Consider the following 22,139-nt stretch of genomic DNA (forward strand, 5'->3'; position numbering starts at 1 on the left):
AAAAAGTTTGCTGATCCCTGCTCAAGTCGGTGCTTTTCTGAGGCTTCCATTCATTTCATGTCCTCTGCTTCCAGCGCTGAGAGGCGCTGGTCTCTTGATGCTTTTTAACCCCCCCCCCCAATTTACTGAGCTGCTCTAAGACCAGAGCTGGCGCTGCATTCGGAAAAGAACCCAAAGTGTCGCTGTCAGTGGACAACAGCCCCCACCCACTCCCGGATCTTTACATTTGTTGCAGGAGACCCCCCCCCCTCTTTCTTCCTTCGTCGTTTCACACTCACACATGTTGCACAAACACTACACACACACACACACCTTCCCTCCCCTACCCAAGGGACGCCCCTTTAGAGGGCCGTCTCCTATATAGAAATAAGCCTTCCGTAAATAAGGAAGTGCTAGCCTGACAGCCTTTCGCTATAGCGCTCCGCATTGCCCTATCTGTATTATTGGTAGACCGGGCGCCTGAACTCTGGGTCAATCGGCGGCCGCCTCAGCCAATTAGTGTTACCGAACAGCGCCCCTGCAGTACCCACGCAGGTACTGCAGGCCACGGGCGCTCTCCTCCTTTGTATTTGACAGCTCTCAATACAAAGTTTCCGATCTCAATTGACCGTGACTGATTTAATCAAAATGTAGCAAGCTGCTTCCTGAAGGCGAAAGTGCTTTGAACTTCAAGAACAGTATTCTTCATAAATTCACCAAAAATCAGCCATACCTCGGATTCTCACCGGACCACTTTTATTCTACTGCATATTACAAGCGCTATCAAAGGGGGGTGGCCTGATACTAGGCAGCCATAATCCCTTGACCGAGCAGTCACGTACACTGCAGTCCTTCCGAGTTGCCATGGCAACCTTGATAGCCATCGTGATGGGCTCAGACAGAAGGCTATCAGGGATACAATGGACTGCATGTTTTAGTGTATTCCGCACAGACTCCCACAAAGGACTGTGGCCGGATTCCCCTCAGGGGGCAGGAAACTTCGCCTTTTCCCTTTTGTTCTTGTGCATGACTCGTGTGGGGAGGGGAGAGGAGGCTCCGGCCAGGTGTCAAGACACTCGGATTACCTGCACAGCCCCTCCTCGACTCCTCCTATTTTTAATATAATCATGATGTAAATATGATGTAATTCTGAGGGTGTAGCTTAAGGGATTAGCAACTAATAAAAGTTGGGGTCTCCCTTTGTTCGGGGCTTCCATTTTGCTTCACTTCGTGGGCGGTGGGAGTCCTGTCGCGACAGTCTTTTCCTAAATAAAGACCAAGCCTACTGGCTGCTGTTTTGCTCTGAATTGCTCTGGCTGGTGTCTTTGTTTCATCCAAGGGAGCCCTCGGATTTCCGGGAACACATTGCAGGAAACCAAAATAGCGAGCAAGGGGGAGGGGGTGGGCAGAAAGAGCAAATAGGTAAAAAATGCAGCATGGGGTTTGAGGGGGGGAGGGACTGGGAGGAAAAGCACGAAGAGACACCCCCCCACCCCCACCCCAAAAAGACTTCCTTGGAAGTCTTTCTGGGTTCAGGGGAGACTCCCAGGGGAGAAGGGTCCATAGCAGGGTAGATTAGGAAGGAAGGAAGGAAGGAAGGAAGGAAGGAAGGAAGGAAGGAAGGAGGGAGGGAGGGAGGGAGGAAGGAGGGAGGGAGGGAGGGAGGAAGGGGTGGCTGGGAGGTGAAGGAGGGAAGACTTCAAAACTGAGAAGAGGAGAACATTTGGCAGTAAATTGTTATAAATTCTTCAACACCAGCTCCAAACAAACAAGGCTGGATTATATTGAGACAGACCTCAGACCGTCTGCATGCAGGCAGTTGCTCTGTCTAAGCTACAGCCTCTTCCTTTATGGGGCTGGGGGGTTGGAGTGGGAAGCAGGAGAAATGGAGGGATCCTACAATGCCAGAGGATGGCAGGGAGAAAAGGTGGACAGGAAAGGAAAGGAATGCTTTTTATACTGTTATGAAGAAGATCCTCTTTCAAGCATGACTCCACTTTCCTTGCAAGGTGGGGTTCGGGAGGAAGGTACCCCTCTTCTACCATGGGAGCTGCCATGGGGTGGGTAAGCATTGTGATTGAGATGCTTATCTGACACTCTTCGGAAGGCCCTGCAGACCTGATTATGGTGGGCTCACTCACCCCTCCCCTTATACTTCACTTCCCTGGGTCCTAAATGAATTGAGTTTCCCCATTGAGCCAGTACATAATACACATTTACCCCTGAATTACCCACAATGCATTTTTACTTCTTTGTTCTCTGCCCATCCGCCTCCTCTTTCGCTATTCCAATTCACTGCAATATAAAGATGGGGGAGAGCGATTGTCCACTGACACCCCACCCTCCTCCCCCTTCTCTACGAGCTCCTTTTGCTCTCCAGCCTGGAAACCTCTGACATTTACAGTTTGGGTGCAGTTGTACATGTTGGATATTCTCTCTGTGTAAAAGCGAATCATTTCTTCTAGAAACAGAGAAGAAGTTTCAAGAAGCAACAGAAGGCTGAAATTGTTTTGTCTATGCAAGGACATTTTCTGCAGGAACTGTTCTTTGGGCATGCGCAGTGTGTAACAACGGTTCTGGGGTAACTTGCTGTAAGTTGTTGTGAGTCTCTTGCTTGCGCCTTGCGCTGAGAGAAGCAGAGAGAGAGTCTTGGGCTCTTGTTGGCCTCTAAGCATGCCTTGACCATGGATAGTGTTATGTACTGAGTTGAATAGGATCCAAAATGCAGCAGTCTGATTGGTCCTAGAACAATAGGATTCAGAATGCAGCAGTCTGATTGGTCCTAGAGCAATGTAGCAGTATGATTGGTTGGCAGGAACCACCCAATCCTGCTCCAGATAGAAGTGAATCCACAACCTGATTGGCTTACAGTAGAATTCTGGAATTAGCCAATCATGTGCAGCCCATTGTGTAAATAATGTATATAAAGCAGATACTGTGAGGGGACTTTCATTCATTCCTCCTCACCACTATGAGCTGAATAAAGAGCATGAAATCCACTCTCGACTCTGAGTATATTTCAGATAGCATTGGTGAATGTCTGTGCATATTTGCTACCAATAAGCTTTTATGCCTGTCAGGGCAATGTCTACACTTGACTGAATCTTTATGGCGCTCATATTGCCTACTGTGTGTACCTTCAACCCCGAGGAAGTTTGAGCTGTAGCTCTGGCACACACATGCAGGGAAAGTGATGTTGGACCCAATCCTCTCTAAATCATCCCTCAGAGGTTGATGGATGAATGTCCTGGTCTGCATCCTATACCCTTTAAAAATGTGGCTCTTTTCTGGAGGGTGCTATTGGGTTTCTGGTTTTATTTTGATTATATATGTTGTGATCTTTTCTGTGAACCACCTGGAGACCTTCAGGTATAGGGCGGTATAATAATAATAATAATAATAATAATAATAATAATAATAATAATAATAATAAATAAATAAACTGTTATGTACTGAAATTCTCACCCTGGGCCAGCAGGGCGATACTGTAGATAGTTTTCACTCAGGTCCACATATGCAAATAAGGGATTGAAAGTGACATTCAGTGATTGGATAGTTACAGAAAATGGTAACTGTTGTGTTCTAGTGGAGCTCTATATAAGCAGGCTGGCTGAACCCTTCAGTTCAGTTCTGTTCTGGCCTGTGAATAAACAAGAGCTGTTTGAAGAATCGCTGTGTCGTCTGATATGTTCACCCACAACTTAACAAAAACAGCATTGTCTGAGAAGTGAACCCAGATGCTTGCAATGAAATTTATTTCTAGTTCAAAGTTCAAAAAGTTAAAGGCTTACTTGGAGCATTTGCACATAGAATTGTATAGGATTGGGATGCACATCTCACTTGTGGTCCCACTAGTGCACTAGCGCTTATTGTGGTTCAGGCTGCAGCGCATGGTTGCTGTGTGTGTGAGAGAGAGAGAGAGAGGAGAGAGAGTATGTGTATGTGTTCAGCTCTGATGAAACAAACCCAACAAAACCTTTGTTTTTCTTGAGACGTCACGTCCTGTTTCTATCCAAACACCGGTAGGGGCTGCTTTGCGATCGTAGCTCTAGGGGCGAGCGCTTTCCAAAAAGAACCCGAAGTGCCGCCGCCGCATAGCCCGGTCCCCACCCCCAGCCCTTCGGTGAGTCACATTTGCCGGAGAGACTGGCATTGGGAGTCCATGTAAGGGTTAAAGGAAGCGAGAGAACGAGAGCGCTGGATAGAGACCCACCCTCTTCCATCACTTCCCTCTCCCCTACTCGTCTTGGGTGGTCCCTCCAGACGGTGCGCTTTGGAGAGGTAGAGCGCGCAGGGCGAGGGGTGAGCCGTGCCAAGGGGGGTGGTATTTGGGCGCAGGGGAGACTCAGGGAGGAGGGCAGAGGAAGTTGGGGGGGGCTGAGGGAGGAATGGAGGCATCCCTGGGGGGGGGGGAGCACAGCATTGGCAGGGGGCAGAGACACGGTTTTGGGGGGTTCCAGTTACAGGTAGGTAGCCGTGTTGGTCTGCCATAGTCAAAATAAAAAAATCCCTTCCAGTAGCACCTTAAAGACCAACTAAGTTAGTTCTTGGTATGAGCTTTCGTGTGCATGCACACTTCCTCAGATACACTGAAGATACAGTACACGGTTTTTTTTGGGGGGGGGGGACTGTGTGCGTCTTCAGCGCTGGTGGGGAAAAAGCCGGAGAGGCTGCGGCGCTACCTTGACAATTCCTTCCCGCTCAGCAGTCTCCTTTAAGAGGCATCCATAAAGCGGGAGGGGGGGGGAGCCCTGTTCCCACCCCCCACCCCCGTTTCCCTCCCTAGAAGCTGGATTCATGGAATCATAGAATTCGTCAGAGAGCCAGCCAGCAAAAAATGACACGAAATGCATGAAGTTAAAATTGTTCAAAATAAAAAAATTCCTTCCAGTAGCACCTTAAAGGCCAACTAAGTTAGTTCTTGGTATGCATGCACACGAAAGCTCATACCAAGAACTAACTTAGTTGGTCTTTAAGGTGCTACTGGAAGGAATTTTTTTATTTTGACTATGGCAGACCAACACTGCTACCTATCTGCAGTTAAAATTGTTGTTGTTGCTGCTGCTAACTCTTTAGTGGCAGAAACAAGGCCTGGTCCGGGGAGCCAGGTCTAATGGGCACAACAACTCTTCTGGGTATTTCTCCCCCCCCCCCTATGCGGCAGTTGCAGAGGCTGCAAATCTGGTCGGAGGAATCTGCAGCCCAGCTCTTTGCAGTTCTACTGAGAAGTAACCACTGTGGAGTTCGGGGGGGGGGAGGCAGAGTCTGTGGGGAAGTGAAGGAGGGAAGGCTTTAAAACTGGGAAGAGGAGAAGCTTTGGTCTGATGCTGAGAAACACCCCCTGGGTCAGGACCCGGATTGGCAGCGGTGGTTCTCTGGGGTTCCAGAGGGATGGAGTCAGTTTCAGGCATACCTTTGAGGATTGAACCTGGGACATTCTGCCTACAAGAAGATGCTCTGCCCCTGAGCTGCAGGCCCTTCCTGTAACCTGGGGGCGGGGGGAATTGAGGGGGGAAGCAGAAGGAAAAATGGAAGGAGCCTGCAACGCCAGAGAGTGGCAGGGAGAAAAGGTGGTCCAGAAAGGAAAGTTTTTAATACTGTTGTGAAGAAGATCCTCTTTCAGACATGGCTCTACTTTCCTTGCAAGGTGGGGTTCGGGAGGAAGGTACCCCTCTTCTACCATGGAAGCTGCGGATGGGAGAAGCACAGATGGGGAGGGGGCTTCCCCTCTGAAAGGAAAATCCCTGCAGGGGCTCTGAGTCTCAATTTGCTTCTATCTCCCAGGAATCCGCTTCTTCTTTAGGCTTCTGAGCGCCTCAGGAAGGATTCAAGAACCTGATCCTGCAATCCTATCGAGGATGGAAGGAGGAAGGTGGACGGTTGACCTGGTCCGGCTGTCTCCTGCATCCCTCCAAGCAACCTCTGGGTGTTTTCTCCCAGGACCCTCAGAGAGATCTGGTGAGTTCGAGGGGAGGGGAGAAGAGGACATGGATGGATGGATGGATGGATGTTGGAAGTGGGGAACCTCCCTGGCAATAGGAGAAGTGGGAGAGGAGAGAAAAGGCAGGAGGTTCCTAACAGGAAGAAGAAAGTGGAATTCAGGTTTTGCAAGTTTTTTGTACCGCATGATTCATTGATGGTGACAAATCCAGTAACTATTTATAATGTATATTTCAAGCATTTCTACCACTATTGTTTTTCCCCAGAAAGTTATTATATTCAGTTATTTACTTTATATACGGAAGCGTAGGACGGTCAGGTGGCACCCAGTGCGGCAAATTTCTTGTCACACCCCCCCACACACACACTGGTGGTTTTTTGGGGGGGTGCCAGCAAAAATGGTTTGACTTTGTTTCATATTTTCTTACAAAGGAATGTGGATTCAGGGCCTCTGATAACAAGTAGGCGACTGTTGACAGATACTTAAATCTACAGGATGGATTGTGTTTTGGCTTGTGTTGTTTTATTTATATATATATATTATTTATTTAATATATTTTTTTAAAGAAAACTGCAAAGTGGTTTGTTGTTGTTGTTTAGTCGTTTAGTTGTGTCTGACTCTTCGTGACCCCATGGACCAGAGCACGCCAGGCACTCCTGTCTTCCACTGCCTCCCGCAGTTTGGTCAAACTCATGTTCGTAGCTTCGACAACACTGTCCCACCATCTTGTCCTCTGTCGTCCCCTTCTCCCGCAGTTTGGTCAAACTCATGTTGGTAGCTTCGAGAACACTGTCCAACCATCTCGTCCTCTGTCGTCCCCTTCTCCTTCTGCCCTCCATCTTTCCCAACATCAGGGTCTTTTCCAGGGAGTCTTCTCTTCTCATGAGGTGGCCAAAGTCTTGGAGCCTCAGCTTCACGATCTGTCCTTCCGGTGAGCTGATTTTCTTCAGAATGGATAGGTTTGCAGTCCATGGGACTCTCACGAGTCTCCTCCAGCACCATAATTCAAAAGCATCAATTCTTCGGCGATCAGCCTTCATTATGGTCCAGCTCTCACTTCCATACATCAGTACTGGGAAAACCATAGCTTAAAGTGGTTTACCTGCTCCACTGAATGGAAATTTCAGCCTTCATGACATAGGAAAACTGCCAAGTAAACAGCTGTTTTCGTGGAGGAGGGTCAAGATATGCATAAATTTTCAGATATAGCTATATAATCCCATGTGTAGTAAGATAAGATCTTTATAGCAGGCATTTTTTAAAAAAAGTTTTTTATGAACCTCCCTAGGTAAAGTGAAAGGGACCCCTGACCATTAGGTCCAGTCACGATCAACTCTGGGGTTGCAGCGCTCATCTCGCTTTATTGGCCGAGGGAGCCAGCGTACAGCTTCCAGGTCATGTGGCCAGCATGACTAAGCCGCTTCTGGCGAAACAGAGCAGCGCACAGAAACGCCATGAACCTCCCTAGTAGGGCAGTAATTTTTCCTTGATAATTTGTGACCCCGCCCCCCCATGATGGCACTGGGGGAGACCTGCCCCCCCTTCCTACACCCCTGCTTATATACTCATCTGAAGATCACAGAGCTGATTACACAATGCAGCAAATTGTTGTTGTTGTTTAGTTGTTTAGTCCAACTCGTCATGACCCCATGGACCAGAGCAGGCCAGGCACTTCTGTCCTCCACTGTCTCCCGCAGTTTGATCAAACTCATGCTGGTACCTTCGAGAACACTGTCCAACCATCTCGTCCTCTGTTGTCCCCTTCTCCTTGTGCCCTCCATCTTTCCCAACACCAGGGTCTTTCCCACAGAGTCTTCTCTTCTCATGAGGTGGCCAAAGTATTGGAGCCTCAGCTTCACGATCTGTCCTTCCAGTGAGCGCTCAGGGCTGATTTCCTTAAGAATGGATAGGTTTGATCTACTTGCAGTCCATGGGACTCTCAAGAGTCTCCTCCAGCACCAGAATTGAAAAGCATCGATTCTTCGGCAATCAGCCTTCTTTATGATCCAGCTCTCACTTCCATATATCACTCCTGGGAAAACCATGGCTTTAACTATACGGATCTTTGTTGGCAAGGTGATGTCTCTGCTTTTTAAGATGTTGTCTAGGTTTGTCATTGCTTTTCTCCTAAGAAGCAGGAATCTTTTAATTTGGTGGCTGCTGTCACCATCTGCAGTGATCATGGAGCCCAAGAAAGTAAAATCTCTCACTGCCTCCATTTCTTCCCCTTCTATTTGCCAGGAGGTGATGGGCCCAGTGGCCATGATCTTCGTTTTTTTTGATGTTGAGCTTCAGACCATATTTTGCGCTCTCCTCTTTCACCCTCATTAAAAGGTTCTTTAATTCCTCCTCACTTTCTGCCATCAAGGTTGTGTCATCTGCATATCTGAGGTTATTGATATTTCTTCCAGCAATCTTAATTCCGGCTAGGGATTCATCCAGCCCAGCTTTTTGCATGATGAATTCTGCATATAAGTTAAATAAGCAGGGAGACAATATACAGCCTTGTCGTACTCCTTTCCCAATTTTGAACCAATCAGTCGTCCCATATCCAGTTCTAACTGTAGCTTCTTGTCCCACATAGAGATTTCTCAGGAGACAGATGAGGTGATCAGGCACTCCCATTTCTTTAAGAACTTGCCATAATTTGCTGTGGTCGTGTAAAACGTGTCTGCCATGCTCCTGCTGCGATTCCGAAAAGATCAGGATGTCATCCAGGAAGCAGACGCATGTCTTGTAGAGGAGCCCCGCTAACACGTGATGCATGAAAGCTTGAAAACAGTGGGAGCCATTTTGCAGTCCAAAAGGCATAACTCTATATTCGTAGGTGCCTAGGGGCGTGAACATGGCTGTCTTCCACTCATCTCCTTCCCGCATGCGAATGAGGTTGTACGCCCCTCGCAGGTCCAACTTGGTGAACACGCGGCCCTTGCGCACCGTCGCGAGGAGGTCGTCGATCCTGGGCATGGGGAAGTCCGACGGCTTGGTCATGCTGTTCAAGGTTCGGTAGTCCACTACGAGCCTTTTTTGGGGCGTGTCCTTCTTCTTGACAAAGAATACAGGACTACCCCCCACAGCTTCGGACTCTCGGATGAAACCGCGCTCCAAATTGTGATCTATGAACTCTTTGAGTTCCTGCAGTTCGTCCTCAGACATGGAATACAGCTTCCCTTTTGGCAACGCCGCCCCTGGCAGGAGGTCAATCTTGCAGTCGTATGGTCTGTGGGGGGGTAGCTTGTCCGCCTCCTTCTCGCAGAAAACCTCCAAAAATTCTGCGTACTTGTGGGGAACTGCTTGCAGCGTCCCTAGCTGCAGCTGTGACTCCTCTTCCTCTCCTTCCTGCCGGGGCACGATGCAGTGTTCAGCACAAAAGGAAGAGCCGAAGGTCAGCTGCCTCTGGTACCAAGCCAGCGTCGGGCTGTGCTTGTCCAGCCAACTCATGCCCAATACAATAGGCGTGTCCGATAGTTGAGTGACGTTGAAGCTGATGACTTCCCTGTGATTCCCAAGTCGCATCACCATTGGTGGCGTTTGCTTCACCACCTGCCCCCCTAGCAGCTCCCTGCCATCCACCGTGACGACCTGCAGGGGCAGTGTGGCAGGCAGCAACTGTATAGCGTGCCGGTCGACAAAGTCTTGCCCTATAAAGTCAGCATTGCTTCCTGAGTCAATGGTGATTGGCACGTCCATGGTGATTCCATTGGGCAGCTGGAGCGATGCGGTGAGCCGCACTACAGGTTTGGGCGGGAGGGGGTCCATGGGCTGCAAAATCTCTGGGGACTGCTTCACTGACACGTCTGGCTGGGCCCCAGTGCCTCTGTCTCCAGCCAGACTCCGTCGTTTCCCTGCTGTGGTTCTGCTTGCTGCGTTGCTGCAGTTACCGTTGCTGAGGCTGCAGTGTGCTTGTGGAGCCTCTGGGGACACTCTTTCGCCATATGCTGGGGATTGTCACAGATGTAACACTTCCTGTTCCCTCTAGGAGGCTTCACTTTCACTGCTCCTGGTGCTAGGGCTCTGGTTGCTGACTGAGCCCTTGCAGCTCCAACCTCCATAGGTTCCGCTCCTCCTCCTGGCGGAGGCGTGGATTGCGCACGCGCTACTTCTCTAGGAAGGAAGGAGTAGCCCCTGGCTGGTTCGCGCCCTCCACGCCCTTCGTCCCTGCTCCATGGACGTTCCTCCAGCGCACCCCAACCGCAAGCGCCCTCTGAACGATCTCCTGCGTGGTCCGGGGTCTCTCCCCCCTTGCAATTTCGTCTTTAACCGCGCTGTTCAATCCTTCCCAAAACAGGTCTCTGACTGGAGCCGAATCTCTGTCCCATTCCAGGGCACTGACCAATGCAAAAAAGCAGGCGTGATACTGTCTTACACTGGCCCTCCCTTGCTTCAGCCCATGTACCTCCTTTTGGGCAAGATCCACGTCTATGCTTGATAAAAAGCACCCATCCATCGCTTTAATAAAGGCATCCGCATCTTGGAGCGCCGGATCCTTATCTCTCCACAAATTGCGCAGCCACGCTTTGGCATCTCCATGCAAATGGGACATGATGAATCCCACCTTCTCTTGCTCATCTCTAAAGTCTTTGTCCAGGGGTTGCAGTGCACACATTACATTTGCTCTAAAGTTGGGGTACTGTTGCAAATTCCCATCGAAGTGAGAGACCAGACCGCCTGTTCGTCTCCCCAACCCAATCCCCTCCGGTTTGGGTGTCAGTTGCCCTTGCTTCGTAAGCATTTCCAACCTGACCTGGAGATCCCTGTAGGCGGCAGCTGCGTCCTCCTCTCTCTTCCTGGATGCAAGTGCCTCGGCATTCAGTCGTGTCACTGCTTCTCTGAGTTCCGCTATCTGCTGTTCGGCCGTCATATTGTCTGCCGTTCGTGAGCTCGCTAGTAGGCACCCGCTTTCTCTCCTCTCCGCGAGGCCGTAGATGCCCACAATTGGAGACGGAGCTTACTGTCAGAGCTGCTTCCAGATCCTAGCTCACAGAGGATCACGCTAGCCAGCGATCACTTTGTAAAAGTCTTTATTGAGTTACAGTTTCCATTCTCAAGCTGCTGCGTGCAACTCTACGTCTTATGGGTTAGACCGGCGAAGCTCCGTCTGAGTCTCCGCCCCCTGTACACCAGCTAAATGCCCTAGCCTTACTCCACCTTTTCCACCTGACCGTTCTTCTCTGGGTCCCTCTGCCCCCCGTGGTCTCTTCCTTCCGGGACGCTTCTGACGCTGACCCCCCGGACCCTTCTGTCTCCTTGCGTTGGGCTTTAGGACCTGGCTCCCTTTCCGGGCTGCTTACTGCGCCACCTTCCTGTGCATTTGAACTTGGCGCGCGCGCCCAACCTTCCACTTTCCACCTGACCGTTTCTTCGCTCCCCGATGGAGGTGTGGCCACTCCTGACTCCTGCCCTCCCTCCTGCTGCGAGCTGCCAGAGCTCGATACCTGGCGCCCTTCCTCTCCACTGTGTTCTGTTGGTGATGCTGGTCCCGATTTCCAACTGCTGCTCTCTGAGCCCCCTCTGGACCCTTCTTCCTGGGGTGTCCCCCTAGGCTCCCCCCTTGCTCTGGCCACTGGCGCCCCTTCCTGTGAATCTTCTGATTCACTGGAAAGACTCGGAGATCTCGGGTCGTCGTCATCACTCATCTTTTCTTCTGCCTCCTCCCCTTCGCTCTCTGTTTCCTCCCTTGCCCTCGCCTCTGCTCCTGAACCCCTGACACTATGCAATATTTTTCTTTACAGCATTGGACTTTCCTTTCGCTTCCAGGCATATCTGCAACAGAGTGACCTTTTGGCTTTGGCCCAGCCGCTTCATCAGCTCTGAATCTACTTGTACTTGTCCTCCGCTCTTCCTCAGTAGCATGTTGGACGCCTTCCGACCTGAGGGGCTCATCTTCCAGCGTCATAACTTTTATATGCCTATTGTCTTTGTCCATTGAGTTTTCTTGGCAGGGATATTGGAGTAGCTTGCCAGTTCCTGCTCCAGGTGGATCACGTTTGGTCAAAACTCTCCACTATGACCTGTCCATCTTGGGTGGCCCTGCACGGCATAGCTCATAGCTACTCTGAGTTATTCAAGCCCCTTCGCCACGGCAAGGCAGTGATCCATGAAGGGGATGCAGCAAATTAGTAACGAGATATACTTCATCAGCATCAATAGATAATAATGGCATGTAACTTACCAGTTTAGATTGTAAGGTAAAGCTGATAAGGGAGAATCTAGGAGATGTTTCAGTAAGAGAAATTGCTGACTGAGCTTTGTGTATGTTAAGTTCCTTCCTCCTTATCCTTGAAACCCTAATAGGAATTTCTTTCTCCTCGCTCTGAAGCAGGTGGAGATGACGGACAGAACTCTGCAGGACCACCTGTAATTTCACCGGTAATAACAACAAAACTGTTGGAATGTGCAAGGAGCTTTATGGATACTGGAAAACTTAGAAATCATCTACAAACTCACACAAGGGGGAAACGATATGAATGTATGGAGAGCTTAAGTCATAGAGAAAAGCTTAGAATTCACAAACGAACTCACAAAGGGGGGAAACCATTTAAATGCATGGAGTGCGGAAAGAGCTTCAATGATAGTAGCAACCTAAAGGTACATCAACGAACTCACACAGGGGAGAAACCCTATAAATGTTTGGAGTGTGGAAACAGCTTCAGGCAAACAGGTGCCCTTCAAAGTCATCAACGAACTCACACAGGGGAGAAACCCTATAAATGTTTGGAGTGTGGAGACAGCTTCAGGCAAAAGGGTACCCTTCAAAGTCATCAACGAACTCACACAGGGGAGAAACCCCATCAATGTTTGGAGTGTGGAGACAGCTTCAGGCAAAAGGGTGCCCTTCGAAGTCATCAACGAACTCACACAGGGGAGAAACCCTATCAATGTTTGGAGTGTGGAAACAGCTTCAGGCGAAAGGGTGCCCTTCAAAGACACCAACAAACTCACACAGGAGAAAAGCCATTTAAATGTATGGAGTGTGGAAAGAGCTTCAGTAATAGGGAATACCTCAGATTACATGTGGTAACTCACAGAGGGGGAAGGCCATATAAATGTATGGAGTGTGGAAAGAGCTTCATTCAAAACAGTAACCTTCGAAGTCATCAAATAACTCACACAGGAGAAAAGCCATTTAAATGTATAGAGTGTGGAAAGAGCTTTGGACGGAATAATGCCCTTAGAAGACACCAACAAATTCACATAGGAGAAAAACCATTTGAATGTATACAGTGTGGAAAGAGCTTCACTGATAGGCAAAATTTAAGAATACATCAACAGACTCACACAGGAGAAAAGCTGTTTAAATGTATGGTGTGTGGAAACAGCTATACCCGGAATGCATACCTTAAAATACATCAACGAACACACACAGGGGAAAGACCATATAAATGCATGGAGTGTGGAAAGTGTTTCCATGAAAAGAGAGGCCTTGAAAAACATAAACGAATTCATATAGGAGAAAAACCATATAAATGTATGGAGTGTGGAAGGAGTTTCAGTCGCGGCTCACAACTTGCTTTGCATCATCAAACACATTCAGGAGAAAAACCATATAAATGTATGGAGTGTGGAAAGACTTTCAGTACGGGTTCAGCACTTAATATTCACCATCGAATCCACACAGGAGAAAAACCATATAAATGTATAGAATGTGGAAAGACCTTCAGAAGAAGCAATAGGCTTAGATTACACCAACAAACTCACACAGGGGAGAAACCATTTAAATGTATGGAGTGTGGAAAGACCTTCAGTCGTAAAGATAAGCTTACATCGCATCAACAGACTCATACAAGGTGAAGACCATTCCAATGTATTGAGTGAGAAAAGACCTATAGTTGCAATGATATCCTTAGAATACATCAACAAACTCACACAATGGAAAAACCAGTATATTGTACGGTGTGGAAAGTGTGTGTGTGTGGTTTTTCATAAGATAAATTTAATATCAGATATCTTCCCTCCTCCCCTTTGTTGGTCCTATTGTAAATCATTTCCTCCTGCATCTTTTATAATAATCCAAATCTTTTACATCTCTATTATGCCCAAAGTTCACCATGAAACTACAAGTTTATTCCAATCCTAGAAACAATTTTAGCTTTTTACAATGGTTTTTAATATAGTTTGTAAATTTTCCCCATTCCTTATTAAAGTTTACTGTTCCTGATTTCTAATTCTTCTGGTCATTTTTGCCATTTCGGCATAATCCATCAACTTAATCTGCCATTCTTCTCTGGTCGGGACTTTATTTTCTTTCCATCTCTGGGCCAATAACATTCGTGCAGCTGTGTTCGCATACATAAATAGTCCTTTTTGTTCCTTTGAAATTTTGGCACCTAGAATTCCTAAAAGAAAGGCTTCAGGGGTTTTAGAAAAAGTTGTTTAAAGCATTTTTTCGATTCATTATATATCATTTCCCAAAATTCTTTTACTACCTTACATGTCCACCACATATGATAAAAAGTACCTTCTTTTTCCTTACATTTCCAACACATATTGGACCCTGTTTTATATATTTTTGCTGATTTACTGAACCTAGGACTTGCCGATCAGAGGGTTGGCAGTTCGAATCCCCATGACGGGGTGAGCTCCCGTTGCTTGGTCCCTGCTCCTGCCAACCTAGCAGTTTGAAAGCACGTCAAAGTGCAAGTACCGTATTTTTCGCACCATAGGACGCACTTTTCTCCCTCCAAAAATGAAGGGGAAATGTGTGTGCGTCCTATGGTGCGAATGCAGGCTTTCGCTGAAGCCTGGAGAGTGAGAGGGGTCGGTGCGCACCGACCCCTCACGCTCTCCAGGCTTCGCGGACCTCTCCGCAAGCAGCGGGAGCCCAGCGCTGGGCTCCCGCCGCTTGCGGAGAGGTGCCTGCATGCCGAAGCCTGGGCGTGCTGAGCTCAGCGCGTCCAGGCTTCGCGGATCTCTCCGCAAGCAGCGGGAGCGCTCCCGCTGCTTGCGGAGAGCTGCCTGTTTGGGGGCTGGGGTCGGGGGAAGCTCGAGCTTCCCCCGCCCCAGCCCCGCGCCTGGGGGGGGAAATAATTTTTTCCCCTTTATTTCCCCCCAAAAAAACCTGGGTGCGCCCTATGGTCCGGTGCGCCCTATGGTGCGAAAAATACGGTAGATAAATAGGTACCGCTCTGGCGGGAACGTAAACGGCATTTCCGTGCGCGGCTCTGGTTCGCCACATGACCCGGAAGCTGTACGCCCGCTCCCTCAGTCAATAAAATGAGATGGGCGCCGCAACCCCAGAGTCGGCCATGACTGGACCTAATGGTCAGGGGTCCCTTTACCTTTACTTTAAATACCAACAATACATCATTTTCGTATAGTTTTCTTTCAACTTATAACATGCTATCAATTTTAAATCACAATTCCATAACTTCTCCCATACTGAAAATTGGATATTATACCAAAATCTCTTGCCCAGTGTATCATTACTGATTTAACCTGTTCATCTTTTATATAATAGTTTATACATTTTTGAGAGTAATTTTGTTTTGTTCTCTAACAGCTCTTTTTCAAGTTTAGAGGTTTCATTAAGAAAACCATTCTTTTTATCCATATTGAATATTTCATTTAGTTGATGGTATCGTAACCTCTTCAATTTCAATTGGTATTCTACTTCCATTAACAGCTCTTTATACATTGTCCAATCATTTCTCATATTCAGGTTTGTTTGTTTTTAAGATATTGCTTCTAGTGAGGAGAGTTTTGTTCTATTAAGGTTTTTTTTCTTTTCCCCATACCTCATACACTGATTTTCTTACGACATGATTTAAGAAAGCTCCATGTACTTTAATATTCTCATACCACAAATATGCATGCCAACCATATCTGTTGTCATGACCTTCAAGGTCTAAAACATCCGTCTTTTTTAATCATATCCATTCCCTTAGCCAGTATTGGCAGGATACCTCATAATATAATCCTAAATCTAAATAGTAAGGGAAAATGTTTGTGCGTCTTATGGAGCGAATGCAGGCTGCGCGGCTAAGCCCAAAGCCAGAACAGGTAGGGTCTCAGTCGGTGTACCAGGTACAGCCGGTAGACAGCTACCCTGGACATAAAACTGACCTCTCCCTCTATGGACAGGTGTGCCTGGATTTTTTCCATGATGACCCTCTAGATCACCTTGCCCAGAAATGGAACGTTTGAGATAGGGCCATAATGGCCAGGTCCAAAGATGATTTTTTGTTCACCCCCTCACTTATGGGTTCCAGAAAGGGAAGCATCAAGGGTCAAAAAGACCGGTGGTTGGTTCTACTGGCCAAGCAGCATGTCCACATACTTGGAGGTAACAGGCTGAAATTGATCCCCCACAACCTGACTAGACAGAACTCTGGCACTCTCCTGCCCAGGCCCTGCTACCACAGTGGGATCTGCCTTCTCCCGAATTCAAGCGATTTGATCTGCCAAAAGCTTTTCAAAGTCATTGCAAGAGATTTTGGGGTCCTTATGGCACTAGCGGATCTGTTAGATTACAAACCACTTGAAAGAGTCATGTCCCCATTCTGGTCCTAGAAGTGTTGTTTAGAGATATTGGACAGGATGAGATAGTCATGGGAATGAATATTTTTTTGGGGGGGGGAAATGAGTTTGGTATGTTAGCAGGTTTTAAGATTAATCACCAGAAAATGAAAATGTTTACAACAAATATAAGAGGGCCATTATAATAAGTCATTCCCCCCTCCCCTGGTGGACTAACTGTGGATTAACTGTGTTAAGGAAATCAGCCCTGAGTGCTCACTGGAAGGACAGATCCTGAAGCTGAGGCTCCAGTACTTTGGGCACCTCATGAGAAGAGAAGACTCCCTGAAAAAGACCCTGATGTTGGGAAAGATGGAGGGCACAAGGAGAAGGGGACGACAGAGGACAAGATGGTTGGACAGTGTTATCGAAGCTACAAACATGAGTTTGACCAAACAGTGGGAGGTAGCGGAAGACAGGAGTGCCTGGCGTGCTCTGGTCCATGGGGTCACGAAGAGTCGGACACGACTAAACGACTAAACAACAACAACTGTCTTTACTAACAATATGGGAAGTCATTAACATTTTATACAAGTGGATTATAACTTCATTCCAGCAAGAACATTTTGGATTTATATGGAAGTTCATTGAACTATCAAAATTTATCTCTGTTGGACACTGGAAATTAACAAATGGGACTAAGTGTTTGGTTTTTTCTTATTCATATTCTTCATATTCTTCTGAATTAATTGGAACTGAAAGTCTTGGCTGATTTACTTTGATTTATACCAAACAGTCTAGGTAGAAGACTGATATTCAGACTCCTTATGAGTCATTCTGTCTTCTCACATATCCATTTCTTTCTATTATTATATAATCTACTTGAGGTATATAAGCGTAGAGAAGGCCAAATAGTTTGGCAGTTGGTGGGAAAGTCACCCGGCCCAAATGGGCTAACAGTGAAATATAATAAAAGATTGCAAAATTATTTAATTCAACCATTACAAAATGTGATGATTGAAATTCTAAATGCAGGACAGATTACCAAATACTTGGAAAAAGGCCCTCATCACTTGAATTCCAAAGCAAAGGACAGACTTGCAGGAGGTAAAAAATTATAGACCAATTTCATGAATAAATACGCATGCCAACCAAATCAATTAAATACATTAGCAGGGTTTTAGAAACATGTGTAATGTTACAAAAGCAGATAAAATTGGAAACAAATAGAGAAACAAGATTATATGGACGTGCATAAATTAATAAGGGTAACAATGGAACCAGGAGTGGAGGCAAGTCAGGGGGTTCAAGTAACCCCACACTTGGATTTGATATTGAATATGTAAACAGGGTTTTGTTGTTTTTAAATTTTCTACTTTGATATTTACTCTTTGTGGTGTTTACTGTGAAAATCAATAAAAATATTATTTAAAATAAAGGAAGGGGTTGCAGTTCAGGGGGCAGAGCATCTTCTTGCACGCAGAATGTCCCAGGTCCAATTTGCAGACTCCTGAAGCAGACTCCATCCCTCTGAAACCACAAAGAGACATTGCAGCCACTCACTGATCCAGGGGGTTTGGCTCACAATATGGCAGCTTCCTATGTTTGGAGCTGGTGGTGAGGAATTTATCACAATTTACTGCAAAAAGGTCTCCTCTTTCCTACTTCACCTCCCCCGTTTTGTTCCTTCCTAAGGGTCTCTGCTACGGACGCTGATCAGTCTGCGCCCCCCACAAACTCTGGACCAGACCTTGTTTCTGCTATTAAAGAGTTGTCAACAACAAGAGCAGCAACAGCTACTACTGCTACTTATTATTATTATTTTAACGTATTCCATATTGTTTGTGGAATGATGCAGGCAAATGAAGCTGTTCCTGTATTACCAGTAATTAAGGGGTCAAGAAGCACGGGGCTTCCTGAAATCATAGGTTGGCTCTGATTGGCTGTGACCCCTTTCTCCTCCCTTCTCCCCCCCCCCTCCTCAGGTTGCAAGGTGGGAGACAGACAGAGAGTCTCTTTAGGATAACTTTTCCCTCTAAGATGGAGGTGTACCTGCATTTGATGCTGCGTTGAAGGACACAGGTTCCCTGCAAGTAAGCAATGTTTCTATGCTTGCAGGAAGTCTGGACTAGTCGTTTGTGAAAAGGGATGAGGCAGCATAGTGCCCAGAAAGGATTCCTAATCCAAACTAAACAGTCTATTCCCCATTGTAAAGGTAAAGGTACCCTTGACCATTAGGGGCCGACTCTGGGGTTGCGGCGCTCATCTCGCTTTATTAGCCGAGGGAGCCGGCGTACAGCTTCCGGGTCATGTGGCCAGCAGGACTAAGCCGCTTCTGGCGAACCAGAGCAGCACACGGAAACACCGTTTACCTTCCTACCGGAGTGGTACCTATTTATCTACTTGCACTTTGACATGCTTTTGAACCACTAGGTTGGCAGGAGCTGGGACCGAGCAACGGGAGCTCACCCCGTCATGGGGATTCGAACCGCCGACCTTCTGATCGGCAAGTCCTAGGCTCTGTGGTTTAACCCGCAGCGCCACTCGCATCCCTATTCCCCATTGTAGAGCTGTGCAAATGGTTCTATTTTTCCAGAGGAGTCTCGACGATTTGCATGGAAGTTCCCGTTATTACTGCGCAAACGCACGTGGGGTAGCAGGGACCATGATTAAGCATAGCCTATTCACAAGTAATGTGGGACACAGATGGCGCTGTGGGTTAAATCACAGAGCCTAGGACCTGCCGATCAGAAGGTCGGCGGTTCAAATCCCTGCGACGGGGTGGGCTCCAGTTGGCCAATAAAGCAAGATGAGCGCTGCAACCCCAGTCGGCCACAACTGGACCTAATGGTCAGGGATCCCTTTACCTTTTTAATCGCAGCAGCTTGCATTGGTCGTGTGTCCTAGCTTTGTAGTTTGATGTGCATTTTCTCAGACGGAAGCCATGAAATTTGTTTCCAGGTGAAGGTGCATGAGGTCAAAGCCTGACTTGGGGCATGTACAGGATTGGGGTGCGTGTCTCGCCTTTGGTCCCAGTAAGGAGAAAACCGCCTTCTTGTGGATCCGACCCTTGGCGCGTGTTTGTGTGTGTTCAGCTAAGGAAATGGCAAAATTGTCACTTTTCTTGAGACGTCACCTCCGGTTCCCCTCCTTACACAGGCAGGGGATGCTCTGTGACTGAAATTGCAAGAGTCCCACCCCCACTCCCTTTCGAAAACGTGTTGGATGTTTATTACATGAAATGAAATTGGAGCAGGGAGCAGGGGAGGCGCAGGGCCAGGAGAGAACAAAGAGGTAAAGATGGGGCATGTTAGGGAAGAGGTAATTGGCGGGTGGGGGGGGGATGATTAGAGACACTCTCCCCCAAACGCTCCTTTCCTAGGACCCATCAACGGGGGCCCCGATCCATGCAATCCGGCTGCAAAGTGGGGACCCAACACCTGCAGGGTTTGCATTGCACCGTCTCCTTTGAACACACACAAATTGTTACTGGTCCGGGACAGCCAAGAGACGCTCAACTGCTCCACACCCCTTTGGGCACCTTTGCGGGAATTGCAATGCCTGTCAAGGGGGGGGGTGACCACAGCGCCCCCACTCCCAAGTAGGGTTGGCTGATAAACGGTAGAGACGGAGCGAGGGAGTCCACAGAAGGGGTAAGGGAAGCGAAAGAGTCCTGGATAGAGACGCGTCCCCTCTGTCTCTAGCCCACGGGAGATCATGGAGAGATCAGCTGGAGCAGGGCAGTTTCAGTCTCATATATTCACTATATAAATCCAAGGTTCCCACACTAAATGGTGGTCTGGATGATATATCTGTAAGGTATAATGCCGTTTCTGAGGTGCAGAAGCCATAGAAGCTAACATAAATATTCTAGTTTTTTTCTAGTGTGCCTGGAAAGGTCCCAAGGTTTCCCTGGGGACAGAGATGCAGCTGGAATGAGCTCATTGTGCTTCAAGGTCAAAACACCCTTGGACTGCCTTGGTCTCGTGAAACCTCGGAGATGCTGTCTGAGGCCTTGCGAGCCCTTGGAACCTGGTGCTACTGGAAGTCCAGTTCCAAGGCCGTGTGTGGGTGTGACATGACGTCATGTTGTGTGCACTGGAACCAAGTCAGCTCCCCTGATCTGGATACTAGACTTCTGTTGATGCAGCCTAGAATATCATTCTGTTTTTCTGCTGCTGCATCACAGTGTTGATTCATGTTAAGACTGTGGTCCACCAAGACGCCCAAACCCTTTTCGCATGTACTGCCAGAAAGCCAGACGCCCCCCAATCCTATTTTTGTGCAAAACCTTACATTTGTCCCTATTGAAATGCATTTTGTTAGAGATAATACTTACAATATAAAGCGGAAACAAATGATTAAGCTCGCTTTAGTAGGGAAATTGTATATAGATGAAAGAAACACGGTATAAAAGGGTTCGTAAATGATTTATTCTTTGTAATAGACTTCTAGAATCACACGGACACTCCTGCGTTGTGGGAAGGTCTCTCTCTCATCATAATCTCCGAAGAACAGAGTCATGCAGGGGGAAGAATCCCAGGACAAAGTTTCTCCCTCTGGATGGAGGCGATGCCCCAAATTTTTCGGGCATCAACACACAAAAGATTTTAGGCAAATCACTCCAATCAGGTCAGGTCACTAGACCGAAAGAATTTGATGAAGGAGGCGAACGACCTGTGGATTGGGGCCACATGCCTTGGCTGGGTGGTGAGCATCAAACCGTCTGCCTCTCCTACCCAATTCGACTTCCTTTGGATTCAAACTTGGAGCTCCCACCACAGGCCAAGGAGCTCCAACAGCATCCAATTAACCCTCAGTTTAAGGCAGGGGTCTGCAACCTTTAAGACAAAAAGAGCCACTTGGACCCGTTTCCGAAGGAAAAAACTGGGAGCCGCAAAACTCGTCATTATAAAAATAACTTTTTTGTCACTTATTTTATTATTTCTTTGTTTGACCCCTCAGAATTACTCCTCCTCATAGAAATAAACGTTAAATTAACAAGTTACCTTTTTTTGTGTGTGTGTTCTTCACTCCCCTTCAAAACAGTGACCAGCGTACATGCCCCCTTTCAATGCAGTGACCAGTGTACATGCCCCTTACAATGTAGCGGGCGGGCGGGAAGGTGACGTCGGGACGGTGCGTGACTAACACACGCACCGCCCCCATGTGACGTCACAGCCAGTACAGCGCCCGCCACAGTGGGGAGTGTCGGGGCGCACAATGCGCCTCCTCCCCTCCCTAGGTGTAAAAGAGCCACATGCGGCTCCGGAGCCGCGGGTTGCAGACCCCTGGTTTAAGGGGAAAACAAAACAGCAAATAATTCCCTTACATGAAATACGTTTGCTGCTCCTACTGCAGCTTTTTTCACATTCACTTATAGAGGGTTTACCCACGGCATGGGTTCCCAGATGCACAGTCAGGCCATCACTCCCTCCACAGCTTTCTCCACACGCTATACATTGATACGGTTTCTCCTTGGCGTCGGTTCTTTTATGTAAAGTAAGGTGGTAATTGTGACTAAAGCTGTTTCCACACTCCAAACATTTAAAGGGTGGGTTTTTCTGTGTGGGTTCTTTGATGTGCATTAAGGTTTCCACTCTGGGTAAAGCTCTTTCCACACTCCATACATTTGTAAGGTTTCACTCCTGTGTGGGTTCTCCGATGTGCAGTAAGGTCACAGTTCCTGTGAAAGCTCTTTCCACACTCCAAACATTTAAAGGGTTTCTCCCCTGTATGGATTCTTCGATGTGAATCAAGGTGT

General features: G+C 47.7%; 2 protein-coding genes across 8 annotated transcripts in view; one reads left to right on the plus strand and one right to left on the minus strand.

Annotated features, from left to right (window-relative positions):
• The window catches only part of LOC309527301 (uncharacterized protein), a 123,294-nt gene that overhangs the window by 92,813 nt on the left and 8,342 nt on the right, over positions 1 to 22,139 (minus strand). The window lies entirely within an intron of this gene.
• Positions 4,144 to 21,927, plus strand: LOC309527360 (uncharacterized protein). 2 transcript variants are annotated; one of them, XM_082214146.1, is made up of 6 exons: positions 4,144 to 4,260; positions 5,764 to 5,937; positions 12,240 to 13,707; positions 18,361 to 18,468; positions 19,535 to 21,201; positions 21,677 to 21,927. In XM_082214146.1, the coding sequence occupies exons 2-4, from the start codon at positions 5,838 to 5,840 to the stop codon at positions 18,446 to 18,448; spliced, it is 1,656 nt and encodes a 551-aa protein (XP_082070272.1). In that variant the 5' UTR covers positions 4,144 to 4,260; positions 5,764 to 5,837; the 3' UTR covers positions 18,449 to 18,468; positions 19,535 to 21,201; positions 21,677 to 21,927. The 2 variants fall into 2 exon arrangements, with proteins under 2 accessions (XP_082070272.1, XP_082070273.1); XM_082214147.1 differs by lacking the exons at positions 18,361 to 18,468; positions 19,535 to 21,201; positions 21,677 to 21,927 and adding an exon at positions 16,634 to 17,813.

Source organism: Podarcis vaucheri, assembly GCF_965113315.1.
Source record: "Podarcis vaucheri genome assembly, chromosome: 2".
Taxonomy (NCBI): domain Eukaryota; kingdom Metazoa; phylum Chordata; class Lepidosauria; order Squamata; family Lacertidae; genus Podarcis; species Podarcis vaucheri.